This window comes from Neospora caninum, chromosome V (assembly GCF_000208865.1).
Source record: "Neospora caninum Liverpool complete genome, chromosome V".
NCBI classification, from domain to species: Eukaryota; Apicomplexa; class Conoidasida; order Eucoccidiorida; family Sarcocystidae; genus Neospora; species Neospora caninum.
In genome coordinates, this window is record NC_018391.1 from 1,297,062 (window position 1) to 1,311,922 (window position 14,861).

Here is a 14,861-nt window from a genome sequence, read left to right on the forward strand (position 1 = left end):
CTCGCCTCGCGCAGCTGCGGGGAACCTTTTGTGGAAAGAGAACCAACTGCACACCACGTATAAAGAAAATAATAGGGTCATCTGGATCCTTCTTCGCATGCTGATTCGCGAGACGCAGTCAACGTCGCAAGGTCCCCTGCTTCTCTCATCTTCTTTCTTCTACCTTTTTCTTTTCCCACTTCTTTTCTCCCCATTTCGGTGTGGCCGTGCTCCATCACTGCGCATCTACTGTTCTGTATCTTTTCCGTTTCCCTCTGTCTCCTCTCTCGCCTTTCGTGGCCCTGTCTTGTTCTTCTCGTCGCTCCTCCCTCGCGTTTTTGCGCTTGTCACGCCTCCCCTTCGTTACCTGTGCCTGCGCTCGAGACTCCCCCCGTGGTCGCACTCAGTTTTTTCCATGGCAGTCTAACCATCCTCGTGAGACTTTCCCTAAAGACTCAAAAAGTCGGAGCCCTCCGAGGTCCTCGAAGCTCGCCTCGCGGGGCAGGACGCGGGAGCGCGTAGAGTTCCGGTGTCTGTACACCGGAACTCTGCGGAGGCGTTCTCCAACTCGAATCTGCTGACTCGCCAGATGCGGAGTGCACGCAGTCCGTGATTCCCGGAGAGAGCGGTGCCTTCAGCGCATGCACTGCGTGAGTCCTCCCGATTTTCTGCATGCGCCGATTCTCGCCCCCTCTGCGAAAGTGTCATGTGCCTCTGTGGCCGTGAATTTGCACAGTTTTTTGCTCTCTTAGAAAGCGACGGTCGCACGCAACTCTCGAGATCGCTCTCTCTCTCTGCCGCTTTCTAACTCTCTGAGGCCAGGCCTGTTTTCACTTTTCGTGTACTATCTACAGTTTTCCCGCGGGTTCTGGGTGGGTCTGGAACGGCGAACTTTTGTCGACAGCCTCTGAGCACCCGTGTGCGTCGCGCACGACGGAGACTCGGCGCGGTTTCGTCCCCGCGAGATGCGCACGTTTTCTTGTGGCGAGTGAGTTCTGCAGCGAAGTGACGGAGATTAAAAAAGGCGAATGTTCTGCGAAAAGACATTTCTGAAAGAAAGCGCACTGGCTGCGACCTAGCGGGCCGGGGAGAAGAAGGCTGGGCAGGGGACAAAAAACTCGGACAAGTCAGAAACAGAAAACGAGAGAGAGGCGGAAAGACAAAGCGGAAACTTCTCTCTTCTCCCGTGAGCCTTCTTGCATCGCAGCAACCAAGCAAACACATGCACGCGCACCTCTAGAAAAGGTCGGGAGACGAACCTCCCGTTTGTTGGCGAGACCAAACCGGCGCTCCTGTCCCAAAACCGTCGTTGGCCTCGAAGTCCACAGAGGCAAACGGAGGATTCTCGCACCTCTTTTCTCTGTGTAACTCGAACCTTTGATCGTCTTCACAGGTTTAGAGTCATCTCTCTCTTTTTCTTCTTCTCCACCTCTTTCTTTCTCTCTTCTCTCTCCTACTGGCGTCCCTGACAGCTGGTCGCGTCCTCGTCCGCGTTCGTTGCTTCTCTGTCTCCCTCTAGTTTCTCTTAAATTCTTCTTGCCTGTCACAAGTCTCCATTTTAAATCGCTTTACGCTCGCTCTTCCCTCCTCGCCTCCACCAGGTGCGTCTTGCTGGTGCGTGGTTCTCTGTCGAGCAAGAAGGTGTGCATAGCGCGCGAGAAGGGAGAAAAAAACGCCGACGCGCTTGGAGACACACAGACTCCCTGGAGAAGAAGATCCTGTTCCTTCGGCAAACGTCGTCCGCTGCTCCCGTCTTTCCCCTCCGACTCTCTGCACAGAAACGCTCCAAGTCGGTTGCCTTCGTCTTCTCTCTCTCCCCGTGGCTTTTCTCTCTCATCCTCCCCTCTCGGCTGTTCTCGCAAATCTCCTCTCTCTTCTCGGGTAGGGTGTGCACTGCAGGAATCGCCTCCCGCCTCTCCTCTGCCGCAAACGAGAGCGCTGCTGTCGTCCCGTCCTCGGCTGACAGCTCGTTCTGGATTTTCTTCTCTCTTGATTCGTTCGTCCCGCTCTTCTCGGCGACAGCGCGTCACAGAGACCGTCGCCGAGAAGACGGCGTGAGGAACTTTCCGGCTTCGTCTGCAAGCCTCCGCCTCGCCCTGTCCCCTCCCCGTACGGAGACTCTTCAAGGAGACAGGTGTCTCCTTGCTCCACGGCGCCAAGTCTGCCCACATGCTGCAGCGCGGCGCAGACAAACCAGAACAGAGAAGAGAAGAACAAGAGGAAGAAGACGAACGGTCCTGAGGAAGGAAGAATTCCCTCTCCTTGTCCGTTCTCTTGGGAGATCGAGGATCCTCTTCGTGGCCCAGGCGTTCCCCACTGTGGGCCGGCTGCATCCCGCGCGAAGGCAACGGCGCCGTTCGGGAGAAATCTCCAAAATGCGGAGAGGCGAGAGAGCGGGACGGCGAGTTCGAAGGCGACAAGAGAGGCGTACGGGGCGAAGCGAGAGGGGACAAAGAGGAGACAAGCGCGACGACGTCTGACAAGTGCAGACCTTTCCGGCGCAGAAGCGAGGAGAGACGCGCCCGCAACGAGCCGAGCTGTGCTTCGTGGCGCTGCGAGACAAAGCAAAGGACCAAACAGCGACGAGGCTCTGAGCGTGTGGCACGAGGATGTGAGGGTGACCGGAAAAGAAGAGAAGAAGCAAACAGAAAAGGAAACCAGAGAAAAACAAACGAGCCCTGTCAAACTGGGGTTCTGTCAGCGACAGAGAGGTTCGATCTTCCTCTCTCAGAACAAACAAGAGAGAAATGATTGCGGACGATGCCAAACACACAAGACAGAGACCCTAAAAAAGGCGAAACTCTCGACAAACAATAAAAAGAGAACGAGAGCACCTCGGGGCTCGCGCTCTACTCGGGAAAACGCATGCACTCCACACCTACTACCGTAGCGCGCATCTTCTAGAGCGAAAGAGATGCAGCGGGGCCGGGAGAGAGACACGGCCTGGTGCAAATACACCAGAAGCAGGGAGGGGACTGACAGAGTGGAGGTAAAAAGGTGTTTGGTGTTGTGTCCTCATGATGTGGGGTGAAGCCGAGGGACAGGCAGATTCTTCCTCACCTCTCGAGCCTTCTCAGCTTGTTCTCGCTCGTGCTCCAACTGCTGGACTGCGTAGTCGAGCCACCACGTGCGCAAACGGTTCAGAGCCTCGTCTCTGGAAAGAAAAAGAACAGATGCGTTTCTCCTGGTTTGCCGACAGAGACCGCACGACGAGACGCGCACAGGCGCTGGCTTCTCTGGGAAGACTCGCCTGCGCGTGTGTCTCGGGCACACGACGAGAGAGACGCAAGCTATCCGTGGAGGCGGAGAGCCGGAAACGGAGACACCGGCAAAAAAAGGAGACAGCTCCAGAGACGAACCCACAAGGGAAGAGGGAAGGGGGGAAAGGGGAAAAGGGGGGAGAGTAGGAAGAGGGGAAAAAGGCAGCAGTGGAAAGGGAAGGAAGAACGTAGGACAGAGACGGAACCAGAGAGACGCACAGTCTATATGACGGACGGAGAGGAAAGCTAAGCAGGAAAAAGAACCTGGGGAGAAAGAACAAAGAAGCTAGAAGAAGGGCGAGGGGGAAGAAAAACGAGGACGGAAGAACGGGCAGCGGAAAGCGGTCATTCGAAGGGAAAAAGAGCGTCGGCAATGACAAAAACTGGAGGCGTTCCCTGAGAGACAGCTCCGGTCTCTCCTGGCTCGGAAAAAAAAGGTGCCTTTCATCCCTCCTCGTTCCACTGCAGTTTCCTTTTCGACTCCATTTTGTCAGCCCTTCCCTCGATTTCGTTTCTCCTTTTTCTCTCTCTCACGCTGTCTAGACACTCCAAAACGCACCGTGCAAGCAGTTCTTCGTGGCGAGCTGCAAGCGCCTTGACCCGCTCTACGTGCTCGTCGTTCCACCTTTCTTCTCTGTCTCCCTCTTCTCTCTCTTCTCTCTCTTTTCCCTCTTCTCTCTCTTCTTCGGTTCCTTTGGATTCATAGTGACTGGGAATCTCTTCCTGCTCGAGGCGTCGCAGTTCTCTGCAGAGGAGTCCGAGCCTCGCTTCTTCGCGCTGAAGAAAACAAAGACAGCTGGAGGGGAGTCTCGCTCGACGCCCGAGGCGCGCGCGTCTTCTACCTACGGAGCAGCGGAGCTAGGTGTTCCGCGCGTGCACGCAAAGGGGCGAAAGCGACGGGGCGAACTGAGGCGAAACGCCTCGCGACTGCGAAGCGGAAGGAGCACGGGGAGGAGCGACGCGGAAGCCTCGTCGAAAGAGGAAGCGAGAAGATGGACGTAACGAGCGACACCGCCAACTGCGAGAGGGAAAGCGAACTCACGGCCTCGTTCGCCATGCGGAGGCTGCACGAGAGGAGACAAGAACTTGTGGAGCGGCAGAGACGGCAGCGAGGTTCTGTTTGAGAAGAAGAGGAGGAGAGCGACGCCCCGCAGAGAGGGGCTGAGTAAGACGGACGATGAACACCGATGAAAGATGGAAGAGAAGAGGACTTACCTCGAGAGTTTCGTTGAGTCGCTGCTCTTCGTCTTTCGCCGCTTCCTGCAAAAAGGCGGTAGTCGGGAAAGAGAAGCGGAAACCCCACAGGCAGTGCAGGCCGATAGCTTGAACAGGAGATTAACGGCCAAGACTAGCAGCCAAAACTTGCAGATTTTACGTTTTCCATGGCGAAATAGATCGCAAAACACAAAAGACACGAGTGAAGCGAGAGGGGACGGTGGCGCGGAGGTACCGCGTGTGGGGCGAGCGAGGAAATCTGGAGACTGTCGGAACAAACCAAGCAGTTGCGCAAACTGAGACGTGGAAGGCTCAGAGCGCATTTGGGGGGAAAGGATGACGGCCAAGAGGAAGAAAGGAAAGAAGAACGATGCACAGGACGAAACCCGGAAAGAAGTGACCAACCGACAGGAGACAGACTCGCGGGAAAAGAGTCGCAGCCAAAACGAGAAAAGACGAACCAGGTAACTCCAGAACACAGTCTGTGAAAGGACAGAACCAGAAGCGGGAGAAAGAGAAGAAAGAGAGGAAGGAGAGAGAGCAAGAGAAGAAAGAGAGGAAGGAGAGAGAGCACCAGAAGAAAGAGAGGAAGGAGAGAGAGCACCAGAAGAAAGAGAGGAAGGAGAGAGAGCACCAGAAGAAAGAGAGGAAGGAGACAGAGCACGAGAAGAGAGAAGGGAAGAAGAGAGAGCAAGAGAAGCAAGAGAGGAAGGAGAGAGAGCAAGAGAGGAAAGAAAGGTAGGAGCAGCAAAGCGACAAGATTGGCCAGGGCCGAAAGGCTTAGAACGTCAGACTCACGAGACGGTCGTCGAGCTGCTCATGCTCCTCCAGCAAGTTTGACGTGTCGGCTTGACCCCGCGGCGTCGAGTCGCCTGTGAAGAACGCAAATCGGGGTGCGGCAGAGATGCGAGCAGAGAAGCCGTCGAAAAGAGAACACAGCCAAAGGAGCCGGGGATGGGGAAAAACCGAGGCCAGCGCATGCAGGACAGAGAAGAAAGACGCGGCGGGAGAGGTTGACGCGGCGCCACGGGGAGAGAAGGGAGAGCAAGCGTGAGCGACGAACGCAAAAAAAAAAGGCCGACAGAAGACGGAAAAATTTCCTTCGAGGAAAAGGCTGGTCGCGTGTCTTCACTTCCCTCCACTCCGTTCTTCGTGGACAAAAGAGTTGATTCTTTCCTTCCTCGGCGACAGGCTCTTACCTGAGTGTCGTCGCCACTCGCCCTCCCGACGGCTTCTGAACAAAGAGCAGGCAACGCGCCGAATCCATCTCGTGCGAGCGAATCGAAAAATGCATGCGTCTCTCCACCGTCCACAAATAAACGCGGAGACACAAATGCACGCAGCCAGACGGATCGGCGTCTAAGCACGACGGCATATGATTGCAAATAGGACATATATATATATATATATATATATATATATGCGTGTGTATAAAGTCTAGGGATATTGAGGGAGAACGCCACATGTTCGCGCGCACTTCTTGTACATGTGTCTCTGTGTCGGCTTTTGTACACGCATATCTTCACGTGTACGCGCGATAGGGAAGTACGGAAACAGACAGACGAGCGCAACGGAAAAACGATGTGCAGCAGGGCAGCGTGGACATCACGGAAGGACCAGGAATAGGAGAACGGTACGTCGCCGAGGGAGGAGTTGGCGTAGCGACGAGGCTCAAAAACGCGTTTTTCTCTCACTCTTCCACTGTCTCTGTTGCATTCTTTCTCTCTCTCGCTCCTTTTCTGTTCTCGCATTCTCTCTTTCTCCCTGTGTCCCTTTGTTTTTCTGTTGCGCTATTTCTCTCTTTCGTCCACGCTGTCTCCCTGTCGACACTCCTGTCTCCGTTACGAAGAAACTTTACCTGGACTCCAGGAAGGTGCGGAGCTCTCGGACTGCTGCATGCAGTTTCGACGTGAGACCCTGAGAGGGCCCAGCACAGACAAAAATCTGAGACTCCACCTCTCTGCTGCCGCGGGGGTCGTAGCGCGAGTTCGCTCCGCTTTCTGTTGAGAGTCAACCCTCGCGGACGTTTGCGGCTCCGCGTGCCGCTGGACCGTATCAGACCTGCGCATGCCTCCTCATGAATACTCATTTGAATCCGCTTATTGCCATGCATTCCTGGGTCTATCTTGCTGTAGACTTTCTTTGCAGACGCGAAAACAGGTCGAGTCGCACAAATGCGTACACACGGCGAGCAGACACGAGAGCTGGCGACGGATCCACAGATGCAAAGCGATACATCAAGAGACACCCTCAAATCTATATTCAGACATACTCCGCTTATAAACAGATATACGGGTTATATATATAAGCATACAGGTTCAAATGTATGCGTGTACAAAGATATATATATGTATAGATAGATACATGAGAGTACATGTTTAGGTGTAGCGATTGAGATGCACATCCTGACATTGTGATCATGTTCAGACCGAGATCTCAAGACGGCAGATGAAATCCCCCTGTGCGTGAACCCCGTTGTCGCGTGCCTTGGAGGAGCCTACGCACGAGTGCGCAGTGTACGCATTTGCAAGGGTTGGTGTTCCTGATGTGAACGGACAGCCAGCTCAGCACACGGCTGGGGTGTCTGTACCTCCGCAGTTGTGCGTGCCTCCTCTCGCTGACGGCGTAAGGCTTCTCTCCTTCTGTGCAGCTCGGCCTTCTGGCTTCCGGCGTCGCTTTCGCCCAGAGCTTCTTCCCCCGCCGCCTCACGAAGGAGATGAACCTCCCCCTCAAGACGTTTCACCTGTCGAGCAGGAGGCCGAGGCAAAGAGCGACTTTAAACGAAGACGTCGAAGCACGAACGTTCTTCTCGCGCCCTCGGCCTCTGTGAAGAGCTCCTTTTCCTCTATCTATCCGCTCATTCGCCGTGTCCCTTTCCTCGCCTGTCCGCGTTTCTTTTTCTTCCTTCGTCCTCCGCGTTCTCCTTTCCCTCCCCCTGGCCTTCGCGTTTCCCGTTCCTTCTTCTTCCGCGTTCTGACCCCTTTTCCGTTTCGTCGTTGTGTTCCACTCTGTCGCTCTGCTTACCTCCTCCGACAGGCGCTCGACGGCGTGGCAAAGAGTCTTTTCTTCCGCTTGAAGTTGGTGCGTCTGCTCATTCGTGGCGCGGAGCTCGGACTCAATCTCCTCAACGGCGAGTGCACGTGCTTTCGCCTTCTCTTCTTCTTCCGCAAGACGAGACGTCACCACCGCTTCGACGGCAGCCACAGCCGCAGGCCTTGACTCTCTTCGCGCTGTGTCGTCGGCTGCCTCGCTCGTGTCCATCTGTCTGAACAACTCGTGCACTTCGCGTTCCTCCTCTTCGCTCCCCTTTGTCGTCTCCTCGTCGCCCTCGGCTGTCGTTCTCTGCTGAGCAGCTTCGGCCCCTGCACAAACACGACGCGCATGGAGAGAAGAAACGCATGAAGAACTGGCGCCCCGGCGCCTTCCTCTGTGAGCCGGAGAGAGAAGCCGAGTGTTTTTTTCGAAGAAGAAAAGGAAAAGGCAGAGGATTTGGCAGCGGGCGCGCTGGTCTCCACTCTGTGGAGCGGGGGGAGAGGAGTGACGAGCACACGCCCGTTCAGGCTCTTCTGAGAGGGAGGCGCATTTTGGTTGGCAAAAACGCGCAAGGCAGGGGCCCTCCTTTTCGGCGCTGAAATCCCTTACAGTCTTTGTTGTGTTCTCGACAAGGAAACGGGTCATTCACGGCACCTGCCGCGCGGTTCTTCTCGAGGCCGTCGTCCAGCACTCGGCAGATTTCCTCCTGAGTCTTGGCCTGTAGCAGCCCCGCGATGACCTGTCGGGTGTCTCTACACCGGAACGGGGCCGTCGCCTTGTCCAGACGCGCCTCCAGCGCTCCTCTCAGATCTTCCAACGCGACAATTCGGTGTCGGTCCTTCTCGATTTGCGTCTCGTAGAGAGTCCAGAGGGACCATCCCGCCCCGCAGGCGCAGTCCCGGGCGAGCAGACGGAGATCCTGAAACCAGAAAACGCACAAACGCGGTGAATCCCTACTTGTCGACCGCGCCCACAGGTAGCCAGCGCTGCTCTGTCCCGTCGTCGCGTTGTGTGCCGGAGTTGCTAGGCCAACCCGTGTCTCCCGCTGCGAGAAAGCGCAGCGTCGAAAGATCCCCCTCGACGCGATTCTTGTCCTGATCGTCTTCCCCCTCTCTACGAGACGCTCGCGTGGCTTTATGTGTAGATCCACACTGTACCGCCGCTTCGGGCGGCTTGCATGGTGGTCTCTATGTGGGGTGAGGGCGTTCTGGGCTTCCACTCGACGGCCGCATGCAGTCGCGTTTGTCTTCCTGTTTCCCCCTCTCGCCTTCCTTCCCCCCCCCCCCCTCTACAGTCTCCAAGCCGGTCGCGCTCTGTAGATCGACACTGGTTGTCGCGTTACACCTGCTTCTCTGTTCCCGCCTGTTTTTTCGCTGGTCTCGCCTCCTCTGCTGCCTGTGCCTTTGCGCGCCGTCTTCTGCCTTACCTGGGCGAGGGCAAGTCGCCTGGCCGCGCGTATGTCTGCTTCGGTCCCGGGATGCATTTCGGCAGTCTGCCAATCATCTGCGCCGTTCGCTTCGCGTGTTGCCTCTGGAGTCGCCGCGGGGGTTTCCTTCTCGGTTTCCGGCTCTTGTCTGTTTTCCGCCGACTCCTTCGCGCCCTCTGCGCCTGTTTGCACCGTGTGGGGCGTTCGCGCTGCTGCGGGCGTTTCTTCCGGTGACGCTCGCCTCTCCTCTGCTCCCTTGGCTTCGCGTGGGAAACGCCTCGGTCGCTCTTGGACTTTTCCCGCCTTTCTTCCCACAGTGCCTCCTCTGCCTCCGAGCGGGCGTTTCTCTCGCTCTTCCATCGCGCTCGCCTTTTGCGACCGAGACGCGCACAGAGGCAGCGCTCCAGCAACCATCTGCTTGCGCGGCCCCGGCTGGGCTGGGCTAGGAGACGCGGCAGAGACGCCAGGCGACGCAGAACACATATTCGACTGCCGCGAGGCCAGACGCGAGGGTCGTCCGGGCTGTTCGGGACAACTTTGCGCGGATTTCCTTTCGGTTTCGACGTTCTGCGCGTTTCGACGAATTCGCTCCGCCGCCCGAGCTGCCGCGCGCGCCGCCGCGCGAGCGGCCGTTGCCCGACCTAAGGCTGGTCTAGAGGGACGACAATTCGCCGTCTCGAGGGCGCGAGACGCGGAAGACGAAGCACTGAGGATCGGAGGCAGCGCTCCGAGAGCAGACTCCAGGGACGGGGACGTCGACAGTGCTGTGTCGCGTCGCGTTTCTCGGCAGCTGTGGAGGAAAAGAGAAGTCGCGGGCGTCTGAGACTCAGCGCAACGCCGCGAAGCGACCGGCAGGACGGTGGTGCGCCGATCCTGACCCGACCGACCTTCGACTTCGGCTGGTTGATCACACGGTCCAGCGCACACGTCCTGCGGGCTTTCCTGAGGAGCGACGGGAGCGCGGTCCGCCTCAGTAAGCGTTCCTTGGTTCTGTTGGCCATTCGCACGATTCGAATCGGTGGGTCCGGATGCACGTCCTCGAAACGCCTTTTCAGACGCACTCGAGCCCCGTGGCTGAGCGTTTGGACGGAGGAGCGACGCGCCTCCATGACTCCTTCGAAGCGCCGGAGAAGCGCGGGTCTTCGACGTGTCTAGACACCGCGCGTCCGTGGGCATGAGTCGCGGGCAAGACGCAGCGCGCATGGCTTCGCTTCTCGCGGTGAACGCAACAGGATTTGCATCAGGTTTGTTTGCGCCTCCCCGGTGCCCGTTTGCTGAGGAAAGGTGGACTGGGAGAGCGTTGGACGGGTTATCGCGCAGTTCGCGCAAGACACCCGCCCGAGAGCCTTCGCGCTCGATCGTTTTTCTCGGTACCCCTGTCATGGCGGCTTCGCGGAGTAGCGACCGCCTGGCCGACACAGTCACGGAGCGACTCGGAAGAGAAGCCCCGCGAGCGCCGAGTGCTTTGTTGCGAGTGCAGGCCACGCGGTCCGAGAAACAGGAAGAGATCCCGGCACGTCAGACGCGGAAACTGGAAGAGCCAACCGAGGAGGCAGCGCAAAATGCGTCCAGAAAAAAGCCAGATAGTGGATGCAGGCGATCGAAGGAGAGGGGATGAAAACGAAGAAAAAACCACGGGTCAACGGCGTTTATTTCAAGGTGTGAGACAAAGGAACTCGTACGGCGGCCCGACGCTGAACTGCGAGCTAACTGGTAGCGCGTATCTGATCCGTCCGTTTCGACTCCCCCGGACAAGACAGGCGTATGTTTTCCGTCCTCTAGAGAGAAGTTGACAAAATAACCCACCGGCTTTAAATGGCGAGAAAATGCAAGCGAGGGAAAAGGGAAAGTTCCCCGTGACCTCGATCCTGGCTAGGCGGTCTGACAAGTTGCAAGGCACACAGTGCTGACAGGACAGCGAGAGAAACTGCAAAAGGCTATCTGGATACTTCGGGGTCGTCCCCGACGGAGTACCCAGAAATGCATGAAGACAAAAAAGTGGGAAAATGGAGACGGAACGAAAGGCATGCCAGAAAAGCGACAACGGCCAAGGTACATTTGGCAGTCGTCTACGAAAAACACCTGCTGTTCGCTTGTCTCGAACAGTCACACACATCGCTGTTGACAGAACCGCAGTAGACTTGAGGAGCATGCAACTGCCAAGACACAAAAGCGCGCAACTCTCAAGTTGGCGCGTGAGACAACAGCGGATAGAATTCCTCCGAGGCAACAGTTCACTATGTTTATTTTCATTCTCTGCCCGGTCGCTCTTTTTTCAGAAGAAGAACGGAAATCCAACTCCACTATGAAAGGCAGGGCCCCTCCTACCAACCGCGCAGTAGCCGCCGCGCGCCTGCGTCGCCGACAGAAAACCACAAACGATTTACCAGGCTGGCGCTTAGCGAGTGCATCTTAAGCAAAGCAAAGCGAACGTCTTACTATTTTCCTCTGTGTGGCGGAACGCTTCATTTGTGGGCGCACAACAGAGAGAAGCTAGGTCTTGGGTCCAGGCTTGGGTGTGGATGAATCTCCATATGGGGTCCGTCGCGAACCCAAAACTGCTTGAATCCCAATACGTGTCAGAGAGACCCCGAACCTGTTCACTGCATCTCTCATACAGCTTGCCTGTACCCTACCGCTGCATAGCGTCGCACGCGAAAGAACTCCGGAGGGTTTCTTCCGTATCGGGGTCATCTATTCCGTGGTCAGTCACGTGCATAAACAACCACGGTGCCGCTGTACAGTTTTAATTGCCTCCACCCCGAGGGGGTTACCATTATCCGCATGCGTTCCTACTACCGAAGTCCCCTGAATCGGTTATGCTCGGTGGTTCTCTTGCGCTGGGAATGTTTTCCAGACTTGGAAAACGCTAGGTATCTTAGGACACGCGGGCTCATCAGATCATTCCACTTCGCCGCAGGCTGTAAGAAGTACCCTCTTGTCCGCAGTCCCCAAGCGGAAAACAGGCAAGGCCTGTTGTAATACGAATGGAACCAACATGGTGTTACACCGTCCTGGCAATTTCATGCGTGCCTGTTTCTCGCAATGGGGCAGCCAGCAGGAATTGCATTCTTGGAAGCACATTGAGACTGTCACAAACCGATAGTGCCTGACCGGAATACAACTGTCTTTAGCACGACGGGGCTGACATCGAGCGGAAACTATTCTCGTTCCGACTTTCTATGCAACCTAAACGGTCTTCACCCATCCCATATGGGATGAAGAGCGTAAAAAGCTTCGCTGTCGGCGTCGGGTGGACAATCGGGGAAAAGGTCGCCTCTGTGAACGATAATAATCCTGGTATCGCATGGTCTCCCGCCTGCGCTGAAGGGCTGCCAGAGACTAAATTTGACGACGTGACTCTTTCTTGGAAAGAGTCCATGATTCTATGGTTGAGATAAACGGGGTTTCGCCAACTAGATGTAAAAATCCCTATCGAACAGAAGTTTCCCATGTAAAGCGAGGCGCTGGGTAATCCGTTTTGAATAGGGGCGAGAGCCCGAGTTTCTTGTTTCGTCACGTTCCCCAGGCGCTGAGTTCATTCTTCAAAAAGTAACTTTTGTTACAAACTCGAGTGTAGTCTGCGTGCACCTTAACGGCGATTGCCACCTGGGATCAAGGACGTGCTGTCGGTCAGAGGCCTGCGAGAACTGAAATACGCTTTTGGGAAACTTAACTGAGGTGAATGGCAAAGTCGAAATCTGAACAGCCTGTAACTCCGTCGCGGTCATGTGTACGGAGCGTTCGACCGCTTCCCTTTGCGAAACATCACCCCCCGTCAAAGGGCTTTACAGAGCAAATGGGAATGTCTCGTGTCAATACGTGCATGTGAAAACAACAGAGCTGGGACTCCCTTCGCTTTGCAACCTCGGCGCCAAGCATCGAAGCTACCCCGTGCACCATCACACGCGTCAGGATCCGAAAGGAAACAACGGACCACGTGCGTTGCATGTTTCCTTGTTGACAGCAACAGCCCGAAGTGCAGCACTAACTCTAGAACTGATACCGATAACGCCAGCAAGTGTCGCGCTCAACAGGCCGTTTCATCTCGTGAAGCTGCCGTCGCCGAGGGGCCTCTCTGTGGCGTACAGCGAAAAAAATGACCAGAAATCAGTTCGCGCGACACTGTTCCGATTGTTCTACTGGTATCCCATGGCCATCTACAAGGCAGAAACGTCTCCCAATGCGTGTGGAGCTTCTTTCCAAAGCGATTGTATCAGGTGATGGAGCAGAGAGTGCAGTCGCTGAGCCTGTCTTTGAACGAACGCCGGCAACCCAGGAGCATTTTTAGGTCCAGAAGAACCGCAAAAGCAACGATGCGACGCCCTCATGCAGCTAGGTGGACGGCTCTTCGAGATGTGGAAGACTCAGTTCGAATAGAAAGTGGAAAGCTCCCAAATTCCTTCTCTGCTCATGCAGGCCTTTCAGGTCGTTATAGGCCATCGGTGTGACCTACGGCGGAAGGCAAAGGCGCAGAGCGAGTCCGCCCAGCCTCGCTGCTACGTAACCGGGGCGCTTTCCCCCCTGTCGCTGACGAAAAATGTTAGTGTAGTGTAGAGGGAATTGTTTTGGCGACGATCTTGTGCTTTGTCGTCAGACACCCCGAGCGCTCCGTTTCCGCATCCCGGCCCCAGATGTGCTGCATGCGCATGCCGCGAAACTTTTGTTTGCACCGTGTTTTTGCGAGGCAGTCGCGAACGTTTCCGCTACAGGGTTGCGTGATTTGTGGGCTGCATAAGAAAACGTCAAGGGAAAACGCCTTGACCTCTTTGCGAGAATGGAAGTCAGCCTGAGGTCTTCTACCTCGACGGAAGGTTCCTCGCTCTCCCTTTCCCGTCCCGTGCGGAACCGTCGGCGGGGCTGAAAAGCGAAAAGGCTCTCCTCACGGTTTGCATTCGGTGCAGAGCTCCGTTTTTCTTCTGTCTTTTGCGCGCTTGCCTATTTCGCCGCGTCAGCCTTCACTCCTGTGAGTCAAACTCCCTTTTTCTGCGCCAATTTAGAACCACGGAGCTCGCTGTCATTTCTCCGCGGCATCCCTGTCGATTCTCTCAAGCGCATGCACACGGCGTCGGCCGCGGAGCGCCGAGTCGATCGTCTTGCTTTTCGAACCGTCCCGAATTTCTCGCCTCCACCGCGAGTTTTTCTTTCCTTGCTTCTTTGCCTCGCTCTGTCGTCTTCGCCGCTCTCAGCGTCGTGTGTCTTTCCCCGCGGAAACCCGGGAGCGCACGGTTCGCGTCGTGTTTCCGTCCACACAGGCAACACAGCGAATCCCGTTCTCGTTACCATCGTCGTGCACGTTCGTCCGCATCGTCCGCGACAGGACGGGCGCGCAGTCCTGCCGCATCCACATGCTCGTGTCTGCGTTTTTCTCCTTCGCCTTATCTTCGAGGCTTCTTTCGATCCACGCTGCCTGTGCTCCTCTGGTGGTGTGTTTGTCACCTCCCTGCAGTCGACGTGCAACCCTCGAGTTCCCCTTCTGGTGAGACGCGCTGGACAGCCGCGGCTGGCGCGACGCTGTGGTGGTTTTTGGACACCGCGTTACTCAAACCTAGGATACGTTCTTCCTCGACGCAGCTGCGCGTACAACATTTTAGATTCGGCGAGGCTTGGATACTCCTGAAAGCCTTCGGAATGAAGACGCCTTCTCTCTTTGTCGGCATTACGTACGCCGCCAGCTGAGTCGCGAGAGCTCGGCCTGCGGAGCGCTTGCGAGAGGCATTCCTCGCGGAGTAGGGCGGGTCAAGACCCGCCGGCTTTGCGGCCGTCCCGCGCCCTCGTTCAGGAGCGAGAAACTGCAGAGAGAAACAACCGACGACGGTCGAGGGACTAAAGCTCCACACGGGAGGGACACAGACGCGGCTCGAGCGCATGCGTGAGAAAGGGAAAAAGGCCAAAAACCAAAGGGTTCCAGAGACGAAGGGAGAATGAGAACCGTGGCGGTCTAAAAC

General features: G+C 56.4%; 1 protein-coding gene across 1 annotated transcript; it reads right to left on the minus strand.

Annotated features, from left to right (window-relative positions):
• Nucleotides 1–1,547: 1,547 nt before the first annotated feature.
• On the minus strand, nt 1,548–10,296 carry NCLIV_013680 (conserved hypothetical protein; the record flags this gene model as incomplete). Its single annotated transcript, XM_003881558.1, has 10 exons — nt 1,548–2,531; nt 3,040–3,133; nt 3,799–4,016; nt 4,455–4,499; nt 5,253–5,326; nt 5,654–5,688; nt 6,313–6,371; nt 7,479–7,816; nt 8,097–8,406; nt 8,914–10,296. 10 exons carry the CDS (start codon nt 10,294–10,296, stop codon nt 1,548–1,550), a joined length of 3,540 nt encoding a protein of 1,179 aa, XP_003881607.1.
• Nucleotides 10,297–14,861: the final 4,565 nt, after the last annotated feature.